Source organism: Rattus rattus, chromosome 12 (genome assembly GCF_011064425.1).
Source record: "Rattus rattus isolate New Zealand chromosome 12, Rrattus_CSIRO_v1, whole genome shotgun sequence".
NCBI lineage: Eukaryota > Metazoa > Chordata > Mammalia > Rodentia > Muridae > Rattus > Rattus rattus.
Window position 1 is genome coordinate 5,315,694 of NC_046165.1, and position 22,817 is coordinate 5,338,510.

The 22,817-nt window shown below is 39.5% G+C and overlaps 1 protein-coding gene across 3 annotated transcripts; it reads right to left on the bottom strand.

The window, feature by feature from the left end:
* Nucleotides 1-177: 177 nt before the first annotated feature.
* Morf4l1 (mortality factor 4 like 1) lies at nt 178-22,466 on the bottom strand. Of its 3 annotated transcripts, none has more exons than XM_032917503.1 (13): nt 22,287-22,395; nt 17,760-17,806; nt 14,626-14,693; nt 10,967-11,080; nt 9,720-9,806; nt 8,062-8,142; nt 6,307-6,332; nt 5,816-5,904; nt 5,001-5,102; nt 3,741-3,829; nt 3,057-3,229; nt 2,193-2,277; nt 178-913 (listed from the first exon to the last, which is right to left on the bottom strand). In XM_032917503.1, the coding sequence occupies exons 1-13, from the start codon at nt 22,324-22,326 to the stop codon at nt 829-831; spliced, it is 1,086 nt and encodes a 361-aa protein (XP_032773394.1). In that variant the 5' UTR covers nt 22,327-22,395; the 3' UTR covers nt 178-828. The 3 variants fall into 3 exon arrangements, with proteins under 3 accessions (XP_032773394.1, XP_032773393.1, XP_032773395.1); XM_032917502.1 differs by having other exon boundaries at nt 10,967-11,083; XM_032917504.1 differs by lacking the exon at nt 10,967-11,080 and having other exon boundaries at nt 22,287-22,466.
* Nucleotides 22,467-22,817: the final 351 nt, after the last annotated feature.

Sequence of the window (22,817 nt, forward strand, 5' to 3'; positions counted from 1 at the left end):
GACATCTGCCTTTTACTAGGACACAGGACGACAAAATCCTACGACCAGTAGTCTACTCCGCTTCCAAGTAAGCTTTTCACTCCATAAACGACCAGATAATTAGCCAGCTCCCTAAGCAATCAACTTCTAATCACAATATACAATGTGCCATGGTCTTTATAACACGGACACACAATCTCTTGAAATTTAAAGAAAAAATTTATTGAAGATCTGAAAAACAACTCCTACAAGATTGACTTTTCCATAAAACTGTAGCTACACGATGCATTGCGTCTATCATGTTAAAACGTGCATTAGACACAAATACAAAAACCATGAAAACAAGCCACCATTCTTTAACAATTGAGCAAAGATAAAATGCCTAAGGAACAACATGGATGAGCTTGCAAAGGATGGGCTCTTTAAGCACCATTTAAAAAAAAAAGAGCACAGATGGATGAGTGTTCAGTTATACACACTGAAGGGAACCTTTGGCACTAGGGAGTCAGAGCATTTTGTCATAGAGCATTAACACATATTATAAAAGTGCGTAGTGTCAAAGGAACAGAACCACCAGCATTCAAAAGCAGCTTTGTCAACTAGGCAAACACTCTACAGCATGTCTCTCCGTTGTCCATCACTGATACACTGGTAGAAACTTTGAAATGAAAAAAAGAAAGAAAAAAGGAGCAGTTAACTCCTTTTATTTTCTCTGTTTAAAATCAAACAGGAAACAAACATCAACTCTGTTATACACTAACGGTCTTCAAAGTACATCATTTGTACAAGAGAAGGACTAAGAACCAAACTGTTTACAGAGATCCAAGCACGAGTGAGAGAGCACACTCCTCACACGGCTTTCCGATGGTACTCAGGAGGAGCCACTTCATAATCACTGGCACTGAACAGAGTTGCAGAATTCTTTGCCAGGTACCTAAAAAGAAAATTGTTCATTCATTGTGAAAATGTTAAAAGTTACAGATACTAACCATAAATCATTGTTTCCCTGAACAACCACATCGCTAAAATACAATCCACTAAGATTACATTAACAGACAAAAATGCACCTCAAGTTATTCTCTATTAAACCAGGGACAGGGGGTTGGGATTTAGCTCAGTGGTAGAGCGCTTGCCTAGCAAGCGCAAGGCCCTGGGTTCAGTCCTCAGCTCCAGGAGAGGGAAAACAAAACAAAACAAAACAAAACAAAACAAAACAAAACAAAACACCAAAAACAGGGACAGCTGCCTTATCCCTAGGGAATCACGAATGGCTATCCTACTATAGTAGCACTACCCTAAAACAGTAATTTTCTTTAGCTTTTTAAGACTTCAATTAAGTACAAGGTTGTCTACAAACATATTTCAAGTTCAAATCTGAAATAATGGTATGCACAATGTGAAACAGTAGCTCAATTCTATACTGTCAACAAAATCGGAGTCTGAAGGAAATATTTACCACTGTAGAAAAAGGGTCCTAAACAAACACTCCAATCCTTTCCTCCAATACCAAGTCTAAGAAGTAACCCACAGTAGCTATGACCCATATTCTGGAAGTTCCAGTCTTTTTCAAATTGAAATGTTTCTCTCTAAACAAGAATCAGAATACTGCATACTTCTACAGCTAATTTCTTCTTCAATTCAGAGTGCTAAACAGTAGTATTCTTGTTAGTATATTTACAGAATCCTATCACTCTCAAAAGCTGCCATTTTAAGTTCTTCCCTATTATAAAAATGTCCTCTAACATATTGGACCTAGAACTACTTCACCATTTCTTCAATCTTTTAAATTCAATGTGATGAGTTAACTATTGTTAACCTATACTTGTATAATATCATTGGGCATTATTTTTGAGACAGGCATCAACTCAAGAGTATGGCTTAACTTACAAATATCCTGCATCAATTTTGACAGGCATGAGACATCTTAAACATTACTGCTGCCCTGACCAATTTAATCTTTCTACTCTAACTGTAAAACTACAAAATCAACGTTCTCATGGTCTTAATAGCTTGGAGGTCTAGTCACTCCATCATTTCCCATACAGCATTTACAAGTTTACTCTCCATCTGTAAGATTCCTATATATGCTATTTATAGTTTTATTGCCTTATTGACATCTGTACAAATACATTATTTTAGTATAATTCACGTTAATCTATTCTTTCACACTTTATGTAACTATCCCAACTGTTTGTGATTTCAATTAAACTTACTTGAGGAAATCATGTAGATAGTTCAGTAATAAAGCAAGGCTTTTCTCATCTAGAGGTGTGTAGGCCAACATCGCTCCAATTCGCACTATTTAACAAAGAATTAAGTTAGTTATAGTCAAAGTAGCACTGTAACATGTATTAACTATGTATAAAGTGAGCTGTCACTGACTCCATAAAACTAGATGTTTTTGTGTGTCTTCTAAGCTAAACAAACAAACAAACAAACAAAACCCTTTGAATGTGTCTTTAAGTGCAACCTACCCTTTTTTAAAGACAGAGTACCTCTCTCACTGGACTAGGGTTCACCAACTAGGTCAAGGCAGCCAATGAGAATCCAGAATGTTCCCCCTCTGCCTACCCAGTACTGGGTGACAAGTATGTACCACTACATCCAGCTTCTTTTTTTTTTTTTTTTTGTGAATTTGGGAGGATGGAGAAATCCTCACACTTAGATTTTATAAACTGAGTTATCTCCCCAGTCTTAATGATTTTTCAAAAATTTTTTTGCAAAAAGGTTTGGTATTTAAATCTTTTAAATGAAAATTTAGGGGCTAGAGAGATGGCTCAGTGGTTAAGAGCACTAACTGCTCTTCCAGAGGTCCTGAGTTCAAATCCCGGCAACCACATGGTGGCTCCAACCATCTGTAATGGGATCTGATGCCCTCTCTTTTCTCTTTGTCTGTGTACTCATATACATTAAATAATAAAAATTTAAAAGAAGGGGGAGAAAAAAGAAAATTTAACTAAAGATTCAAACCGAAACAGTCATGTTTCAGTTACTTTACCTCTCAGTCATTTAGTACAGGCCAAAAACTCAATTACTAAAGGTTTGGGGGGGGGGTCACTTTTCTTAAGTCTTATTACCAAACAATCTCAGTAAGTGTGGCGCTCCATACACCTGGGACATGGGTGCATCCGGGTGATCGGCCAGAATTTCAGCATACTGTGGTCTCTCAAATTTGTAGAGTAGCTGAGTGCCCAACATTACATTGAAGTACTCCTTTATCCCCGCCACAACCTCATTAACAGCATACTCCCTGATGAAAGAACAAAAACATTAGTTTCACAAGATTTCCTTTCTGAGGAATATAAAGGTAAGGAACTATGGCTAAGACTTTTTTTCTTTCTTTCTTTTTTTCGGAGCTGGGGACCGAACCCAGGGCCTTGCGCTTGCTAAGCAAGCACTCTACCACTGAGCTAAATCCCCAACCCTGGCTAAGACTTAACAACTAAAACCCATTTAAAATTATATAAAAATTAAGAAGGCATTTACAATTTCAAAATAGAAGGTTTGGAGTGAGGTTCAAGACCGGGTTTGTGTAACTTTGGTTGTCCTGAAACTCACTCTGTAGATCAGACTGGCCTCAAACTCACAGAGATCCTCCTACCTTTGCCTCTCAAGTGCTGGGATCAAGGGTACGTACCACCACCACTACCCAGCATCAAAATAGCAAAACTCCTAATGCCTGTGAAGTACCTACTGCATACTTTCAGCTACACCTAAGAGTGCTTGAGTACTCTGTGTATCCTCAGAAAGGGCGCACTTACTTATTATCTGTATTTCCTCGAGACTTCTTATAGTTTGCATAATCCTCCAAAATGGAATCCACATTCTTCTTGGCAGGAAGATAAAAAAGCTAGGCAAAAAATTTGAATACAAATGTTTATAAAAATTACATTCCTTCCAAAATGAGTAGATGAGGCACAGAAAGTCTGATAAATGGGTTCAAGATTACAAATACCTTGCAGGGAGATGTAATGTATAATCCAGCCAAATAACATCAACCAAATTCCAACTATGTCCATGAATCTCAAATTTCATCAATCTTTAACATTATTCTCATCCCCACCATTCATTCCCACTGCACTTGCCATTTGTCAATTTAAATAGTTTGTCTAGAGCTTCTAAATCTGAACTTAGAGAAGCCAACTCTTAGTAACATTCAAGTTTTTCTGGATTGTTCTGAGAACAGTTTATAAAGTCTTTAGATTTTGAACATGTTTCTTCAGAGGGAAGGAGAGGCTCCTAAGACTAAGTAATAAGTAAACAAGACTCAGAAAACTGACATTTAAATGACCCAGTGTCCCCAGCACCTAAGCTGGAGCTGCAGGGATGCAACATATTCACAAGCAGCTCTGCTGAGTCATGGGCTCCTTAGCGGTGGGCGTTTCAGTGGTGTACCTACTTTTGAATTGGGCACAATTCTCTAAGCAACCCACCATCCATCTGTAAACCCCAAAGCCTCACCTGTTTGCCGGCTGTTCTGCTATTGGCATATATTCTATCTATCTAAGGACAAGGTCAGTTTGTCTCCATCTCTCCCACAGGGAATTTTTTTTCACATTCTGCAAATGATTAATTAAACCTAGGACCCTAATTACATTCAGGATCAATTGTAGGCAATGACTGTCATATGTTTTCTACTACACTCCATTATGAGGACATGTATAAATGTTCTAATGGTGACAACATTAAGACAGAAGATTCACATATCTCCTTTGTCTACTAGCTTTTTTGGGAGAGCTCTGCTCCAGCAAACTTCTAACTTTTTTAATCATCAACAAAATTTTAAGGGATCGGAGAGATGGCTCAGTAATGAAGAGCATTAGAATCCAAGTTTCAATTCCCAGCGCCACTCTGTGTGCTGGATCACAATCACCTACAACTCCAGCTCTAAGAGACCCAATGCCCTCCACAGGCACTGCACATAGGTCATGCCATGCAGGCAAAAACTAAACACCTGTAAAACAAGATTATAACAGTTTATCATAAGACTCTGAGCGCTCCCCATGTCATTCTCAAGGTACCTGCTTTTGTCTGGTGATCAAGTCCCAGTCATCTACAAGCCATGGTTTCAGCTCCTCAGGAATCTTCACTTTAACTTCAACTCTGTTCATGAATGTTTCTTCCTAAAGAAGAAAGGCAAAGAAAGGTATTGCAAACTTTTTTTGCTTCTCTTTTGATCTTTAAGATATCAGGTATACACTAATTCCTTGAAGGAACCACTCAAAAGAAGGAATTGCCATAGGGGGTGGGGCTCTGTAGGCGAACAAATACATGAAATCATATAGTCAAGAAAAAAATTATGGTCTTGAGTTATTAGGACTCCTTTTCCTCTTTTGGAAATGGAATATTCTCAATTAATACAGCTTAACAGCTTCTTCACATTTACTCTTGATATCCAAATGCTTATACCAAACATGACTTTCTCTCTTCTCCACCCCACCCCATTTAGACATTTAGACATGGTCCTACTATGTAGCTCTGACTGTCCTGGAACTCAATATGTAGACAAGGCTAGCCTCAAACTCACAAGATAGATCTGTCTGTCTCTGCTTCCTGAGTCCTAGAAGTAACAGCATGCCCCACTAGGCACAGCTAACAAGGCTTATCTTTATTTAAAGACATTTTTATTTTTCAGTTACTAGACCAGAACCTGCCTCTGCACTTTAGTAGCGTGTGCCAGTAACCCCAGCATTTGGAAATCTGAGGCAGAGACTAGCCATTTACACAGCAAGATCCTGTCTCAAACATAAATATTGGAAGGGAAGAGAGTGAGGAAGTAGAGAAGGATCATCAGGGCCTTTAGGACAGCCTGCCAGAAGAAAAGATGAAAACTCACATTTTCAACGGTTGGATCTACCCGGGCTCTCTTCTTCCTAGGAGGCTGAGGTGTCTCACTGGTACTGCCACCATCTCCATTTCCAGGTGCTACAAAACGTTTAAGAATGGCGGGGGTGGTACTGGCTAACTAACAAATTCTTAATGTAAAGAGTGTCTTAATTTCTCCCCATTACAGATATTTAATAAATCCAACTTATAGAATAGTTTTTCTTAAAAAAAAAAAATAAAAATAAAAACTTATTTAACACTTTACTTAGGAAATATTTAATAACATATTTAAAAGGCTATCTCCCTAAGACTAAAGCAGGCAGTGAAAACAACTACATCTTTTCAGGCAGTCAAGATAAAAACCACTCCGTCCTTATCTACAAACTCTGTTGAGACCTCTACTTGAGGTCATTAAGCCACATACTGTCCCAGTGTCAGTTTCATAGAGTGAACTCACAACCGAAATATTAATAGGTCAATTTTAAGAACATTTATACTTACTTTTCTGTTTGTTCTTTTTTGTTTTCCTGGAAAGAGCAAAAAACAAAAATTACTCCATAAAAACTGTTCCAATTCTTTGAATGGTAAATTCAGAGAAAAATGGCCCAGTAAAATTATCAGTGACTATATTTTAAGTCTGCTTCCCAAAACACTAATCTTGATTTTAGATGATGATGATGATGATGATGATGATGATGATGATGATGATTAGAGACAAAGTCTCACTATGCAGTTCTAGCATCCTGAAACTCACTATATAGACCAGGCTGGCCTTGAACTCAGATCCACCTGTCCCTGTGGGGACCTGCACACTTGTGAACACACAACCGCATATACACATCAATTTAAAGGTCCAAAAAATAATTTTAACAACAAAAGGCTAGATGTGGTGATGCACATCTTTAACCCCAACATTGGAAAAGCAGAGGCAGGCAGATCTCTTGAGTATGAAGCTAGTCTTTAAATCAAGAACTTCTTCACTTGCATATACATACATGCTAATGATTCATGGTAACCAAAAGGAATCTTATACTTAATCCTTAATACACAAGCTCTGTACCATAATATGAGAATCACTACTCAACTAATCTAAAACCACTCATTCTAATGACTCCTCCTAATAAGGATTCCTAAACAGTCTTGCTTATATTATCTACATGCTACCTATTAAACATATATGCAAGCAGTTCAATTATACAGTAGAATTCATACAGTAATTGCTAATGTTCTGCATTCTAGTGCTAAAATTTATAAGTATATATGTACTTAAAAGATAAACTGTTAAAACCATATGCTAGGGGACTGGAGAGATGATTCAGTCATTAAGAACACTGGCTGCTTTTCCACACAGGACCTGGGCTGTAGACCCAGGAGCTCAGGGAACAAATGTAAAAGCAGGAGGGAAAAAGTGCCATGAAATGCTGACTTCTGGACATGACAGTTGTACTAGAGTTACTTGTACAAGCCAACATTCCAGCAGGAACTGAAGAGCCCATGAGATCCTGCCCTATAGTTGAGGAGCCACTGGCAGTTCAGGGCTGCTGAGGAAGACAAGCCATTTTCCTTTAGGAGTATGGCCACTAGTAAGGCTGCCCATGTTCCACCGAGTGGCCCTATAACCATGAACACAAAACTCATCCTTCAATAATAGTTGTGCCCTATGTTTTTGTATAACTAATATTTAAGATCATGTAGTTGGGGGCTGGAGAGATGGCTCAGTGGTTAAGAGCTCCGACTGCTCTTCCAGAGGTCCTGAGTTCAATTCCCAGCAACCACATGGTGGCTCACAACCATCTGTAATGGGATCTGAAACCTTCTTCTGATGTGTCTGAAGACAGCTACAATGTACTCACTCTACAGTGTCTCACATACGTAAAATAAATAAAAATCTTTAAAAAAAAAAAAAGGATCATGTAGTTGGTCACCTTACTATACTCATTTTCAGTTACATAACCTTTAGAGATCAGTGTACACTGACTTTCACATTATGGTTACCAAGAAGCCTTACAATCCAGAGTTAACAAATTATACTTTTCTTTCTCACGCTCATTTTACCCATGTATTTTTAGCACTACTAAGAAAGTAATCCTTGCCAAAACAATTTACATTTCCTTAATAAGCTGATATCTGAGAATTAAGAATTTCACTGACACTTTTAAAAGCTTCCATTAGAAACAAAATATGTATTATGATAAAAAGTAAATTTAAATTATACCCATAAAGCAGTATGCAATATTTAAGCAAAGAGTATCTTACACTTCAACATTTTTCTGTTGCAGACCAGATGTCTTCTTCCCTGGAGCAGCCCCTCTCATCTTGCCCTCTGCATATTGTTCCCTTCAAAAATAATGTCAGAAAGTCATTATACTTATCTAAGAAAAACTAAAGCTGATTGATTTCACCTAGAATTTCTATTAAACTGAGCTTCCCAGCCAGGTATGGTGGCAAACACTTTTAATCCCAGCACTTTGGAGGCAGAAGCGATGGATGCCTGTGAGGTCAAGGCCAGCCTGGTCTACTTAGTAATAAGTTCCCAGCCAGCAAGACTTGTACAGTGACAAAAGCCTATCTGTTAGTTAGTATAAGTGGACTTTCAGAATGTTCCAAATTGTCTATGCTGTACTTAAGAGTTAAAATGTCTTAAAATATAAGTTCCCACAGAAAGTGTGAAATCAGGGCTGCTCTCCAGCTAAGAATACTTACTTGGGTTGCTCTTCCAGAGACCCTAATTCCCAGGACCTACCTGGCTGCTCCCAGCTACGTATGACTGTAGTCCCATGGGATCTGATACCATCTACTGGTGTGCATGCATGCACACAAACGCACCGCTGCCCCCCCCCCAAATTAGGGAAGATGGCATAGAGGTTTAGAGCACTCCTTCTTCTTGTAGAAGGCCTGGGTTTGATCCCCAGCACCCACATGGTGGCCCACAGCCATCTGTAACCCCAGGGGATCTGATTACCTCTCTTCTGGCTTCCTCAGGTACCAGGCACACATGCAGTGCCCATATATAAAAGATAAAATATTCATATATATAAAATAAACACCAAAATAAAGGCCTACAGAAATCAAACAAAAGATTAAAAAAAGAAAAACAAACGAACCCAAGTATGGAGCCCAAGAGGTCAAAGTGCTACAAATGCTACCAAGCCCACTGACCTAGAACCCACATTTAAGAAAGAAAAACTGACTCCAACCGGCACGATCTCATCATGGCAAACCCATGCCCACATGCAAAGGAATAAATGAATGAAAAATTACTAAAGTCAATTTAATACAAATTGACTAATATATGATCTCAGAAACGGAAAACTCTAATGCTATGCCTGATTGGGAACTCACTAGCAGTTCCAATATTTTCTTTTGATTCCATATTATAATTTTAATCTTTTAAGTATTATAAAAATCAAATGTAATAACTACCCTTTAGATAATTTTTCTGGTCCCTTTTCCTCAATGTGTTTTCAGATATTAATTAGTGGGAATATCTCTTTTTGTTTCTCCATCAGTTAACTGTGCCTTCTATGGTACCCAAGAAGAGGTTTAAAAGCTATGAGTTAAAAAGGTATCTATAGGGGTTGGGGATTTAGCTCAGTGGTAGAGCGCTTGCCCAGAAAGCACAAGGCCCTGGGTTCGGTCCTCAGCTCCAAAAAAATAAATAAATAAAAAAAGGGAAAAAAACAAAAAAGATATCTATAATTTCCAACACGATGTTCTTCTGCTAGAACACATACTCAGAAATGATGCAATATTTTTTACCCTGATAATATGTATTTGAAATCAAGTTTAAACATTGGAACTTACAAGTACCAAGGATCATTTTACAAAAAGTAGAGAGTGAGGAGTCAACATGACCCCGTTTTGTTCATTCCCTGTCCAAAAATCTCAAAATCCATTTTTCACGTCAAACTTACTGATTGGCCTTTTGAAGTTCTCGCTGTTTCTGCAAATTGGTGTCCACGTACTTGAGTACTCTGCTTTCTGGCACCCATTCATCCCAACTGAAAAAGACAAGTTAAAATAGCACTGAGGTACATTCTTAATACAGTTTAGGGTTTCTTCCAAGATAACTTTTGAGGATTTAGGAGTTAAACTTTGGCCTCCCCTGCACTAACTACATGTTTGGTTTTGTCCTTCTCACGTTTGTGTGTATGGAGGCCAGAGAACAGCTTTAGGAGTCCATTCTTCCACCACGTAGACCACGGACTCCAACTTGGGTCTTCACCCTCGGTGCCAAGTACTTTTACCCACTGAGCCATCCTGTCAACCCTAGTTTTTTGAGACCTTTTTAAATGAGCCCCAACTTTGCCTTGAATTCATGGTAGTCCTCCTGTCTCAGTATTCCAAATTCTCTAATTACAGGAATTCACAAACCATGCTTCTAAAATAATTTTAGAAGCTGGCACTGCAAATCCATTCTTTTTTTTTTTTTGAGCTGAGGACCGAACCCAGGGCCTTGTGCTTTCTAGGCAAGCGCTCTACCACTGAGCTAAATCCCCAACCTGCAAATCCATTCTTAAAGGAAAAATCTAGGCAAAGTGTGTTCTAGTGAGAAGTAGCATTTCAAATATAAACTTTATGTATGTAGATTATTCATTTTAAATGGTCTAAAAATAAATCACTTAAGAGTCTCTTGGTTATTATTACCCTTTCAGAATTACAGCACTGTCTTGTTATACAATTCACACATGCTAAAGGGTGCATTGGGAACACATAATAAACTCCATAATACTCACCACCTAGATGACTCGACTAAGTCTATACACTAAAGGCCTAGAATAGTTTTTCAGATACCCCAATTGTTCATTTTCATCTATTCAAAGGGAGCATTCCAATTTACAAGGATGACTAGAAGCTTTCTAAAAGCTCATGTGTCTATCTGGCATCTCACAAAACAAGCCTTTTGCTGACATGTATGGGAAAACAAAACTTTCTGATGGAATGCTGAAGTTTTGAAGCAAACTAACTTTTGAGCAAAACTGGTCTTTTCTCCTGCTGATGGAGCTCCATTAGTGACACCATCAAGTGTATACTTGAAGTAATCTTTTACTTAATGATTCCCACCTCTGACCTCTTATATAGAGTATAGCCAAAAGGAAAATAAATAAAAAAACATTCCTCAACATGATTTCCTAAAGAAAACTTTAAAACATGCATTTACCTAGAGGTCAGGAGGGGGTGGTGTACTGAGGGAGCTCCTTCAGGAACAGGAAAAAGGGCTACAATATCCTCACGTGTCTTCAAAGATTTTTCAGAGCGCCTGGGCCTCACAGCACTTCTGATACAGACAGCATAGTACAAAGTAATCTCAGTAACTATGTGCAGAATTTAGCTTAAGCTTTATCAAGATTCATTTACAAATGGAATAATTTAATGTCTGTGTCAACAAATTCTGGTAAGATTTTTTTGAAAATTTAGAAATATCTTAGTATCTGTGATTTTTAAAAATGAATTTAAAGTAATGTTAAAAAATTCCAGTTTACAATTTATTTTGCTGTACCAGGGTATTTAAAAAGGTGTCCTACAGCGAGGCATAGTGGTGTATACTTTAAATCCCAGCACCCTAGAAGTATGAACAGGTAAATCTGAATTCCAGGTCAGCCTGGTCTATACAACAAGCTCTAGACCAGCCAGGGCTACATATTAAGACACAGTTTCGGGGTTGGGGACTTAGCTCAGTGGTAGAGCGCTTGCCTAGCAAGCGCAAGGCCCTGGGTTCAGTCTTCAGCTCCGAAAAAAAGAAAAAAGAAAAAAAAAAAAAAAAGACACAGTTTCTAAATAAATGAATAGAAGTGTTCTACAAACAGTTGTTTTTGATTTCTCTCTTTTCTTCTCTTGGGGATAGGTTAGGTGAGTACTAGAGACTAAGCCCAAGGCTCCATGCATGCTGGGCAAGAAAGATCTCTACCACTGAACCCTCCCCCGCAACACACTGATGAAGATCTTTTTTCTTTAAATTATAATTCCTATTCTCCCCAAGTCAAAAGGTGCTAACTTTTAACTGCTTTTAAACCTTAAAACCTTAGAAATTCCATCCCCCTCAGATGTAAACCACATCTAAACAAGCACTTGGACCAATATCCAATTACCAAGTCATTTCAAGAGTTTATAAGCAAAGAGCTAAAAATCCTTGATGAAAATGAAAAAAAAACAAAACAAAAACAATTATCTTCATTCTGAGAATCTCTACTAAATTAATAATTAAGGGCTATTCAAATTTTTAAATATAGATCAAACATGTAACTTTCGTATTTTTCCAAAGTAGTTGTGACTAATCCCAAAAGTCAAACCCACAGATAAAATTATATACACGTAGTATACTTTACAGCCATTTAAAGAACACTCCTCTGAAATGGTTTTAAAACTTTCTCTAGAGCTGATTGTGGTGTACAAGCCTGTAATCTCAGCATTCCAGAGGCAGAAAGATTACTCAAAGTTCCAGTAGCTACAAAGAAAAAAAAATAAAAAAGCATTTCTAAAATACTTCCCAAAGGTTAAAATGGAACGTTTAGCAAGCCAACCATGAAAGGCACCTATGTTATCTTAATTCCCCTCAGTACACTTAAACATCACTCCTAAGAACGACAGTCAAACAATGTCTACGATGGCCATTTTCCCCCTCCTTATTTTCCCAAGAGAACAAGCTCTAAATAACACTACCACTGCTGTCATGATCCGCAATCCAACAAAGGAAAAACTTTATGAAAAAGTAAAACTAGAAAACTGGTGGCTTTTAGTTTCACAATTTACAGCAAAAGTTACCTAATGTAGAGATAATGACATGGATATACTATATATATCCACATATAATTTTATACAAAATACCTAATATACAAGAGTGAAACATGAAAGCTGTATTCAGTTATTAAAGGAAAGGGGAAGTAGACCCTGCCCATGGATGAGCTTCATGTTTTCCTTTCATACTTTATATATACGGACTTTTAACTTTCCCATCCCTGGTATGCATAAAGACATTCTACTTCCTATAGGAAAGAGTCTATTACACATTATTTTAGCTAGATATTAGCAAAATATCAACAACAAATATAAGCCTCATAAACTATAAGACAGAAATTCAGTTTTTAATTCATTTTTTTAATAAGATGAGAGCAGCCTGTTCTTTTTTTTTTTTTTTTTAAAGATTTATTCATTTATTATATATAAGTACACAGTGGCTGTCTTCAGATACACCAGAAGAGGGCATCGGATCTCTTTACAGATGGTTGTGAGCCACCATGTGGTTGCGGAATTGAACTCAGGACCTCTGGAAGAGTAGTCGAGCCACCTCTCCAGCCCTTTAATTCATTTCTTAATGTGGAGCTACTTTAGAAGCCTAAAAGTCAGCTTCCTAGATATTACAATCAACTTAAAAACCAAAATTTATAGCTTTTTTTTAAAGACAGGGTCAGTTCTGGCTGGTCTGAAACTCAAGAGATCTTCCTGCTTCTACCTCCTAAGTGCTGGGATTAAAGGCATGTGCAAGCACATCCAGCTCCCCATTCCTTAATACTGGCACCATCCTGAAATACTGACCTACTAACCATTACTAAAAACACTTTGTTTATAAGTTATCAAAATATGCTTCCATGTATTTGGAATTGTGGCCTTTCTACAATTATACTAATCAAGTAAGTTAAAAGTTCAGTATTTCTTACCCACAAGTATTAGCCTATTTTAACAAACTAACTGAACTGACTGGCTGGCTACTCAGACAAGAACTCTAAACTGTAATTTAGACCAAAGTTATAGGGCCAGGAAACTTAACAGGGAAAAAAAAGAAACCAACAACAACCCCCCACCCCCTTCCATCTAGAGTACCAACCATCTTTTTTTTTTCCCTTTTCTTTTTTTTTCCGGAGCTGGGGACTGAACCCAGGGCCTTGCCCTTGCTAGGCAAGTGCTCTACCACTGAGCTAAATCCCCAACCCAGTACCAACCATCTTAACAGTTGGCATCTGCTCCCAGGTACCAGACTCTGGGTGTCAAGTAAGACATCACATTACGAGTTCAGAAAGTAACTCCTGAACAGCTAGTTCCTTGCAACGCCATCCCAAAAGTACAAAAGATCAATAATAAAAATGATTTTAGATTTCCCTAGTAAAAATAATAATCCATTCAATTCCAAACACCAAAAAAGGCCTGGATAGGGCTGGAGAGATGGCTCAGTGGTTAAGAGCACTGACTGCTCTTCCAGAGGTTCTGAGTTCAATTCCCAGCAACCACATGGTGGCTCACAACCATCTGTAAAGAGATCTGATGCCCTCTTCTGGTGTATCTGAAGACAGCTACAGTGTACTTATATATAATAAATGAATAAATCTTAAAAAAAAAAAGGCCTGGATAATTTATTAGGTGCTGTTACTTTTGGGTCCCAAAGAGAACACTACTGACAAAGAGCTCCAATGGCCACTAGAAGGTTAAATTCTGTAAATTTTATGATGAGCCACATGAATCTACTTTCTGTTAATAGCATTATATTTCAAAACTTCATAAAATGGGTTTATAAACTGTCATTTTTAAAACATTTCCCCCCCTTTTCTACAACAATTTTTGAGTTTAACTGTGCATGAGATAAGTCATTTGGTTTGTGCTCAGGCCAAAAATTTACACCATCCTAAAACATGCATCCACCCATAATTGAACCAAGACAGTTGGTCAAGTATAACCACTAGATACAAAATACATGAAATATTGCCAAGAATCAAATACATATAAAATGGTTAGTTCATCATAGTTTCATCATACTAAAAATGACTCTTTCTTGCTTCAATGTGTATGTTACAAGAGTAGACAAAATGCTTTTAAAAATATAATACTCACTTTTTATTCCAGCCACTGTAATGGATAAAATACTTCACTTGTTTGTCCTTTATGGCAACCTTTACACACTGAAATAAAAAAGAATAAGTCTTTGTTTGGTATACACATAATCTTACCACTTCTTAGGCAAAAGCAAATTTGCATCCTAATGACAGAGGTGCTCTTTTTACTATGAAGAATTACACTGTTTGAACTACTTGATACTGTAACTTTCAGAACACCTTTGAGAACTGAGAGTTGTTAGCCAATTTGATTTTAAAATCTAGTGCTGAGAATACCTTTCTATAGTTACAAAACTGCAATTTAAAATACACAGTATTAATAAGAAGTTACTATAAATCGATAGGCTAGATCTGCTATCCAAGGTGAAGAAAAGCTATTTTTGTTTTGCAAACTCCAGTTAAGAACTGCATTTAAAAAAAAAAAATCTCAAAAAAAACTTGTCTTCTCAGTAAATGAATGATACTATGCTGATTTTTTAAAATTAAGTTTTTAAAGTACTCTTAAATTCAGCCAAAAAAAAAAAAAAAAACATTAAAGGAAAGTCACCATGACAAGTGATGATTATCTGACTGGATTTAAGGGTGTTCACTATAGGCAAAGCAAACAATAAGTTTCTCCAATCACCATTTAAAAAAATGTTCACTAGAGTATTTTGCTGCCAAAGAAAAATAGCCAGTTCAGATGACTGCTGAAAGTTCACTCAACAAATCAACAATGGAAACCATACTCGATCATCAAAAGGACTCAGTTATAAACAAGTGTACATTCAAAACACGGGGAATGAACACCACTTTCAGTATTTCATACAATAAAATTCCTAGAAATTTGCAGAAACTGCTTCTAAACACCACACACACACACACACACACACACACACACACGTATAGTATATGTCTGTGTGTGTGAGTGTGTGTGTGATAAGAGGGAGAGAAAGACAAAGAGATGCTGGGCTTTTGTTTTCTGTACTGAGGACTAAGTCAGTGCTTCATTCATGGAAACCACTTTGCCAGAGCTTTGTCCCCTGCCCTGTTTACTACTTTGTGAGACTTTTTGGTCTCACTAAATTGCACAGGCCACCCTTAACTTTGTACCCCAAGTAATCTCTCTCTCAACTTCCCAAGTAGCCTAGCCATAGGCTTGTGCCAGCATTCAGATTCCATGTGTGGGTGTTTTTATTTTGTTTCCTTCAGGGGCAGTGGTGACAGTACTGAGGATTGAACTCAGCGCCTCAGTCATGGTAGGCAAGGATCAGCAGCCTTCGTGTTCAATTCAATCCGTAAACGCCTAGCCAGGCACACCTTTACAATTAATCCCAGTCTGCCCTGAGAAGGCAGAGGCAGTTCAAGACACCTGGGTCTAAAGAGTGGTGTTCCAGGACTACGGCAACAAAGTAAGCCTTTTTACTTTAGATTTATTATATGTATGTGAGTACACTGTAGCTATTTTTTAGACACACCAGAAGAGGGCATCTGATCCCATTACAGATGGTTGTGGGCCACCATGTAGTTGCTGGGAATTGAACTCAGGACCTCTGGAAGAGCAATCAGGGTTTTTTTGTTTTGTTTTGTTTTTTTAAATCTTTATTAACTTGAGTATTCCTTATTTACATTTTGATTGTTATTCCCTTTCCTGGTTTCCGGGCCAATATCCCCCTAACCCCTTCCCCTCCCCTTCTATATTGGTGTTCCCCTCCCCATCCTCCCCCGCATTACCACCCTCCCCCAGCAATCAGGGTTCTTAACAGCTGAATCATCTCTCCAGCCCAAAAATGTTTAAAAAAAAAAAAATGCCTGTAATCCCAACCCAGAATATGATTTAAAGTCTGAACTACCTTTCGACTGAGAACAATCTGAGCTCTATATAGCAAGATCCTGTCTCAAAAAAACAAACGGCTAGGGAAGTGTTCTGTCACGGGAGAGCTCAAAGACAAAAATGGCTGGAATGTTTAAATCCAGGTTCATTACTAAAATGATATCCCAACCTAAAGACTACCAAAAGTCCTAAGAAATAAATTAGTAAAAATAATTTTAGACTCATATGTTTGTTGTACAGGGCATAAGGATGTAACTACAGTAGTAGCCCTCTTCCAAGCATTGCAAAGCCCTGGGTTTAATCCTGAGTGCTACAAACGTTTTTAATAAAAATAAATGCATTTTTCTGTTATCCTTGGGATTTTTGTTTTTTTTTTTTTTTTTTTCAGACAGGGTTTCTCCGTATAGCCATGGCTGTTTAGGAACTCGCTCTGTAGACCAGGCTGGGACAGGGATATCCTCCTGCCCCTGCCTACCCCCTACCTACCCCTATTGAGTGTTGGGAATGAATGTATGAGGTATCTCTGGTTAAATTTGAAGTCTTTATATAAGAGGAGCACTTGATGAAAAGAAAAGAGCCTCCTTTACTCAGGATTATAAGTTTACCATTCAAATTTAACCATGTAACCATGGGGAAGTTAAATGTGTATGACAACCATCCCAGAGACCTCAGCATGAGTGGTTGAGGATGATTGCTGTTAGTTCAAGGCCAGCCTTGAGCAACTGTAAAACTCAAGTATCAAAAGCAGACAGACATAAAGAGATAGACACATGCTCACACACACTGAGGAAATGGCTCAGTGAATAGCAGTGCTTGCCATGCAATAGACTCCCCTAAACTCATAATCCTGCCGCTCCTACACTGAGATGGAAGTTGATAAAAATCACAGGAAATCTGAAGGTCAGATAGGCATGTATAAGGACAACAAAGAGACGGTCCCAAAGCAGGAAAAGACTGGCACTCGAGGTTGTCCTCTAACCTCCACCCATGAGGTAGCACAAATATTATCTGTACAAGTGCTTACAAACATACAATATTGTTTTCTGCTGAGGTTATTATATAAACTGTTATAACCAACAAACCTTCACCTATCACTTAAATGCTATTTCCAACCAAAAAGCTTTTACTAAGTTTAGAAAAGTCAGAAGAGTAGAAAAGTCTGAACTTTCTCAATCCACCAAGCAGTAATAAACTCAAAATGAGATGGGAAATTTATGAATCTATGAAAAAAATGAAATAACTTTTACATATCAAGTAAGAAAATACGTAATCTAGCCAACCTTTTTGGTCACCTTCTCAAAAGAAAGCAGGTTCCATACCTTTGCTTCATAAAGAAGAGGCCCATGAAAGCACAGCACTCGCTCGCCTGGAAAAGAACGTGAAAAGGCAGGTTAATTGTGAGTCCTCTGGCACACAGAAAGATGCAACTCCAAGAGTCACTACACTTGCTAATAATCCCAGCAAAAGTAGGAAAAACAGTTAAGACTATACATGAACACTTCAGAACAAGCTTTACCATATTCTTAGTGTCTAAGGTCAACAACAACCAACTTAAATTTATATTTAATCACCTAATAAATTCTACTGCAGTTACTTAATGGGATAATGTTTGGCTATTTCACTTGTTGTAATTATCTGAAAATAGAACTTTGAAAATGTTCTTCTCCAAGTATCTTAAGTTTAGTCACTTTGACCTCCACTCCCTTTTTTTTTTTTTGGTTCTTTTTTTCGGAGCTGGGGACTGAACCCAGGGCCTTGCGCTTCCTAGGCAAGTGCTCTACCAGTGAGCTAAATCCCCATCCCCCCCCACTCCCTTTTAATGAATACTCTTTCTACACACTAAAATTTGATTGCATACATGAGAGATGGAATGGTTAGTTGTTTTTAGTTTAAGTTATCCTACCTATGTTTATTCCTCAGTATTCTGAAAGCTAGGCTGTTTCAATGAGCAACAGAAACAATCCTAACACTGGAAACTTAAACCCAATGTAATCAGCACTTGCAAATCCAAATAAAATCTGACTAAAGATTTGAAGCCATTTGTGCTCAACCAAGTTAGGTGATTTCTGGACTCTCTGATCCCACATGATGATAGCAGAAGTTTATCTCACACATTAATCAGTCTATTTGCTTTTCACACATCTCAAGCAACTGAAATATCCAATAGGGTCAGGTATGTGACTATAAAACTTAATCTACTGGTCTTATGCTGGAAAAACTCCATTAAAAAGTATACTATAAAATATAAAAATATAAATTATGAGCGTGCCATGGTGGCACACAACTTTAATCCCAGCACTCAGGAGGCAAAGGCTGGTAGATCTCAAGGCTGGTCTGTTCTACATGGCCCAGCCAAGGCTACCTGGTGAATGAAACCTTTTCCTCACTCTTATATGTGGCCCTTAAAGCATCTATTTGCTGGCTCTGTTGTATGCTAAGCATTTCACATTCATAAGGGACACACAGGTAATCAAATGTTTGAATCCTTTTTTGTACTTTTCTTCCCAGTAAGCAATAAAGAGAGCCAACTCCTTGTGAGTGTTCACATAACAGAATCCAGATAGCAGAAACAAGTGTGTAAAAATGTAGTGATATGTTGTTCACTACCCATGAACAGAGTGAACATGTGAAAGTAGTCCTGGGATTACACACCTACCACCTACCACCGTATCTAATGATTCTGTATCCAAATTTGTATATGCTATAGAAGCACTCTTCAAATTCATCCTTAGCCCCTGAATGGGGCTAAGATGGATAATTGACCAGGCTTTCTTTTCCAACAGTCTAGAGGTAAGACCCAAGTAAGTGGGTAAAACATTCTATTAAACAGAAGCACTAAGATCAGATCTGTGATTACTGATTTCACTCCAAGTATCTTTAAGCTACTCTGAAATACATATTTTTTTTAAATTGGCTACTTCAGCTAAAAGCTACACTAATAAGTAAGGTTCCTTGAATAATGAAAATTTACACACACACAGCTAAATGGTGTACACCAGTCAAACAAGTGGAATGGACAAATTACAAAGGCAGTTCTCCACCCTCAGACCCACTCTAGTCTCAAAGGACAAAAATCTTGCCCTGGGCTAATTAATTACTTAAGAAACACCTACAGGGGACTGAGAAACAGTTCCATTCCCAGCAGCCCCAGTTCCTGGGAATTCAATGCTTTCTTCTGGCTTCTGAGGATACTCCTACACACACATACACATACACAAAATGTATATTTACCACCTTTCACTGTCAAAATTCTACCAAGATTTCAAAATAATCCAATCAACACAGTTTCCTTTCTGGACGTTCTCTGGTTTTTATCTACTGTGGGGCGGGGAGTAAATGTATGTATACATGCCACTGTAAATATGTGGAGGTCAGATGACAACTTGTGGGAGACAGTTCTTTACCTCTACCACATGGGCCCTATGAATTAGCCAAGGTGAGGACTGAACATGTCTTTTATACAATTTTAAAAAGATACCCGTATATCTTAGCTTGGATTTCTTCGGTTTGGTTTTGTTTTCTGAGACAGGGTCATTTTATGTACCCCTGGGCTGGTCAGCCTCCTGCCTCTGCTTCTGTAATGCTGGACAGAATTTTAGGTATCACACCCAGCTACACCTGGAATCCACAGCTGGAAAATAATGGTAAAGCAGAGATTTACCAGGCTTTCACAACCTAGCCTTTGTTTCTACTCTTCTCCAACTACACCAACACCATCCTTCTGGTTTACCTTTATCCACCTCACTTTGGCACTGTCTCCTTCAGAAAGAAAGCATTTCTTTCAAAACAACCATTCTTGATTTCTAGTTTCTAACATCAAGCAAGGATTACGCTTTTGTGTTTGTTCTGACAACCTGGAGAAGCCTACGAGCCTCTTGGCATGCTTTGATACCTAAAACATGGCATTACTAAGGAAAACAACTTAGTAGAGTTAGCAAAACTACAGGGTACACCATCTTTCTCCAAGTGAGGGCCAACCAGTTTAATATCTGCCACAGTACTAACTCTTCACTTTTTTAGACAGCTTCTCACTTTAACTCACACATTGGTAGGCTGCCGGCCAATGAGCTACAGAGCTCTACATCTACCTGCTGCTGCAGTTCTCCACCCCTCCAACCCCTGCTGGGTATAGAGCAACACCACACACACACACACACACACACACACACACACACCCACCCCCCCACACGCAAAGGAGTTTCTGTATAGTCTGGATGTCCTAAGTAGCTCTAAGTATCAAGGATGGCCTCAGACCCAGAGTTCCACCCTCCCTTGCCTCCTGAATGTTTTGAATTAACGTGCACACCAACACTACCGGAAGTAAACAAGCTTTTAAAACTGCTTGCTAGGGTTCCAAGCTCGGGTCCTCATGCTTGCCTTAGGAAGTACTTGGTCTCTCCAGCCCCTCAAAACTATTTTAAGTGTCATTATAATTACATAATATTGAGCGAACATACAGGATACGGCAAACAAGACTTAGCTGCTGTACTCTAAAGACTAAGACAAGGAAGATCAATACAGTAGCTGGGGCTACATACCAAGACTTGTCTCAAAAAAAAACAAAAAACAAAAAGCTTCCTCCAAAACACCTAGAAAAACAATGAATGGTCACAGCTTCTCAAAGTGGGAGAAAAATATTAAGAGGCCGCACTAAAATACCCCTGGAATACTCTCTTATGTACATCGATTAGTAAAACGTTTCTATTTGGTGGCACTTGAGACTTGTTATGCAAACTGGACCCAGCATGTATAACAAGCACATACAGACATTGCTAGCAGTAAAAAGTTTAAAGTGTTCCTCTTTATGCTTATAGTTTTATTCCCTTTAGTATACCAAATAAACCACCTCGACAGAATGAGTTGTGAGAACTGAGTAACTGCTTTCCACTGTCAGTACCGTAGTTCAGCAACACTGTTCTCATCAAAGCCAATAAGCGTTAGCTTTCAAATCGCCATTAATCGAATACTATTACAACCAGTCAAGCAACTACTGTATTTAAAAATGACGAGGCCAAGGACCTCTAAACGGAAACGCCCTAAGGAGGAACTGAAAATTGTTTTCACGAACAACGGCTCCGGAGAGCACTCCAAAACCAGCAAAACGATGCCCTCAGGCAACAGCGAGCCGAGGAACTCGCTCGGGCGGCTCCTGTTTTTTTTTTTTTTTCTGTCCCCACCCATCACTCAAGAGGCAAGAGGAGGCAATGAGCGTGATCTCCATGCCAGGGGGCGCTCCATCTGGCCCGAAGCTGCGCGTAGCTGCGAGACGCCGGCAGCCATGATGGCGCGGCCATGTTGCCGCGGCCATTTTATAACGCAGTTCTCCCGCCGCGGGGCGCACAGCCCACCCCCCGTGTCCTCCTACAGTACAACTCTACAGAACGCTGAGGTAGCTCCAGTTTGTCCAACAGCCTCGAACCTTCAGCCCACAGTCACCCGCGCGGCCGATGGCCGAGAGTTAAGCGCGGGGATGGGCTGTCGCTGCTCCCCTCCCCCACGCCACATCACTTCCTAACCGTCGCCATCGCTCGCCCGCCGGGCACCTCCCTACAATAGACTTTCTCTGCTCGCAGAAAAACAAACAAGCGACGAGGCTTTGCCACACGCACGGGGATCCCTCGGCTTTGCCTGTGCCGGAGGCTCGCTTTCGCGCCACGAAGCACTGTCGCCAGATGACGCACTGAAGTTACCCACCGCAATGCGCCTCCCCCCTCCCCCACAAAGCAAGGCCCGCAGTTTCCCCAGGCCGCGAGCCACGCCGACCCCGACCCCCAAACCTCAACAGCTCCGAGTCAGCCTCCCTCCCGTGCACCGTTAGGTCCCTTTTCCCAAAGCTGCACACTCACCCTCCTGGAATTTAGGCTTCGGGTCCTGCTTGGGCGCCATTTATAAGTGATTCGCCGCCTCCTCCTTCTCCCACCACCCCCGACTACCGCCCCCTACTCTCTACCCCACCCAATTTAGCGTCAGACGCGCCGTCGGGAACAGCCAGCTCTACATCCTGGGCGCGATTTGCCAGCGCCGTCTGACCTCACAGCACAGCGACCGGCGCAGCCGCCTCCTCAGCCAACGGCTACCCACCGCGCACACAAGCCTGCGCCCGTGCCGCCCCCGAGGCACGCCGGGATTGGTAGTTCAGCCTCCACTGACGCGAGCAATGGGGGAGGGGAGCGGACGATAACCCCCCCCCCCCGCCCCGCGCCGGCAATCCCCCAACCCCAGTCCCCTGAGTATCCAGACCCCAGAGGCTTGTTACAACCCAGATTTGATTTTCTGTTGGTGACAAGGAGGAGGAAATAAGTAATCACTAGCTAGCGGTGAACGGATAGAAAAGGCTCAGGGGGCAGATGCTTAGTTACGAAATGAGGCCCCAGAGA